Source organism: Radiomyces spectabilis, assembly GCF_025331425.1.
Source record: "Radiomyces spectabilis strain NRRL 2753 chromosome Unknown BYT42scaffold_27, whole genome shotgun sequence".
Lineage (NCBI taxonomy): Eukaryota > Fungi > Mucoromycota > Mucoromycetes > Mucorales > Radiomycetaceae > Radiomyces > Radiomyces spectabilis.
This window is the reverse complement of record NW_026251952.1, coordinates 13,010-13,705: the sequence shown is the minus strand read 5'-3', so window position 1 is coordinate 13,705 and position 696 is coordinate 13,010. Positions and strand designations below refer to the sequence as shown.

General features: G+C 45.4%; 1 protein-coding gene across 1 annotated transcript; it reads right to left on the bottom strand.

The window, feature by feature from the left end:
• Nucleotides 1–357: 357 nt before the first annotated feature.
• Nucleotides 358–696, bottom strand: BYT42DRAFT_215121 (uncharacterized protein). The gene has a single exon (XM_051562566.1). The coding sequence runs from the start codon at nt 648–650 to the stop codon at nt 450–452; it is 201 nt and encodes a 66-aa protein (XP_051418021.1). The 5' UTR covers nt 651–696; the 3' UTR covers nt 358–449.

The following is a 696-nucleotide window of genomic DNA, read 5'->3' as shown; positions in this document are numbered from 1 at the left end:
GCTGTCTTCAGAATCAGAGAGCACTTCCAAATTGTTCACTTGCATGGAATTTTCCTTGGCTAGTTTTCTTCGCCGCCAATAACGTACTGTATACCCACGGCAATACAGTATCGTTTCCAGCCTGTCATTCCAGATACTGTATAGCCAGTCCACCATGGTTAATCCAGCATCGGTGTGTTGCAATTTATCCCAGATCTTCTTTGGAATAAGATCGATTTCCAACGTTCTCGGGGGATTGTGCGATTTTCTGGGCTGAACGGCGGTCTTACTTGTCTTAACAACTGTCTTGCTCAGTTCTTGATCTTCCATGCATCGGCGTTTCTCAGCAGACAAAATGTCAACCGAAGGAACGGCCTCCACCAAATAAGCACCAGACTTCGCACCACCAGTTCCACCACTGGGCTTCAACAAGGATTTTTCTTGATACGGAGCACCAGTAACCTCGTTACCTACTGGCGCTCCAAGTCTTTTCCCGAATTTTGTGTGTTTTCATTGGAAGGAAAGTTCGTTCTGTTGGCCTGATATGATTTCCTCTGCAGACACTCAAACTTCTTATGTCCCAGCTGATTACAATGGAAACACACCAGTCTTCGATTACTATTGGAGCGGTTTGAAGCGAGACTTGCCTTGAGGTTGCGAATTTCCTTCATGAGATCTTGCTTGAAAAGTTCTTGATTCTCACCTTCTGGAGTAACC

Excerpts from the sequence above, each read along its gene's own strand:
- BYT42DRAFT_215121 (XM_051562566.1), bottom strand. The coding sequence starts at position 650 with ATGAAGGAAATTCGCAACCTCAAGGCAAGTCTCGCTTCAAACCGCTCC.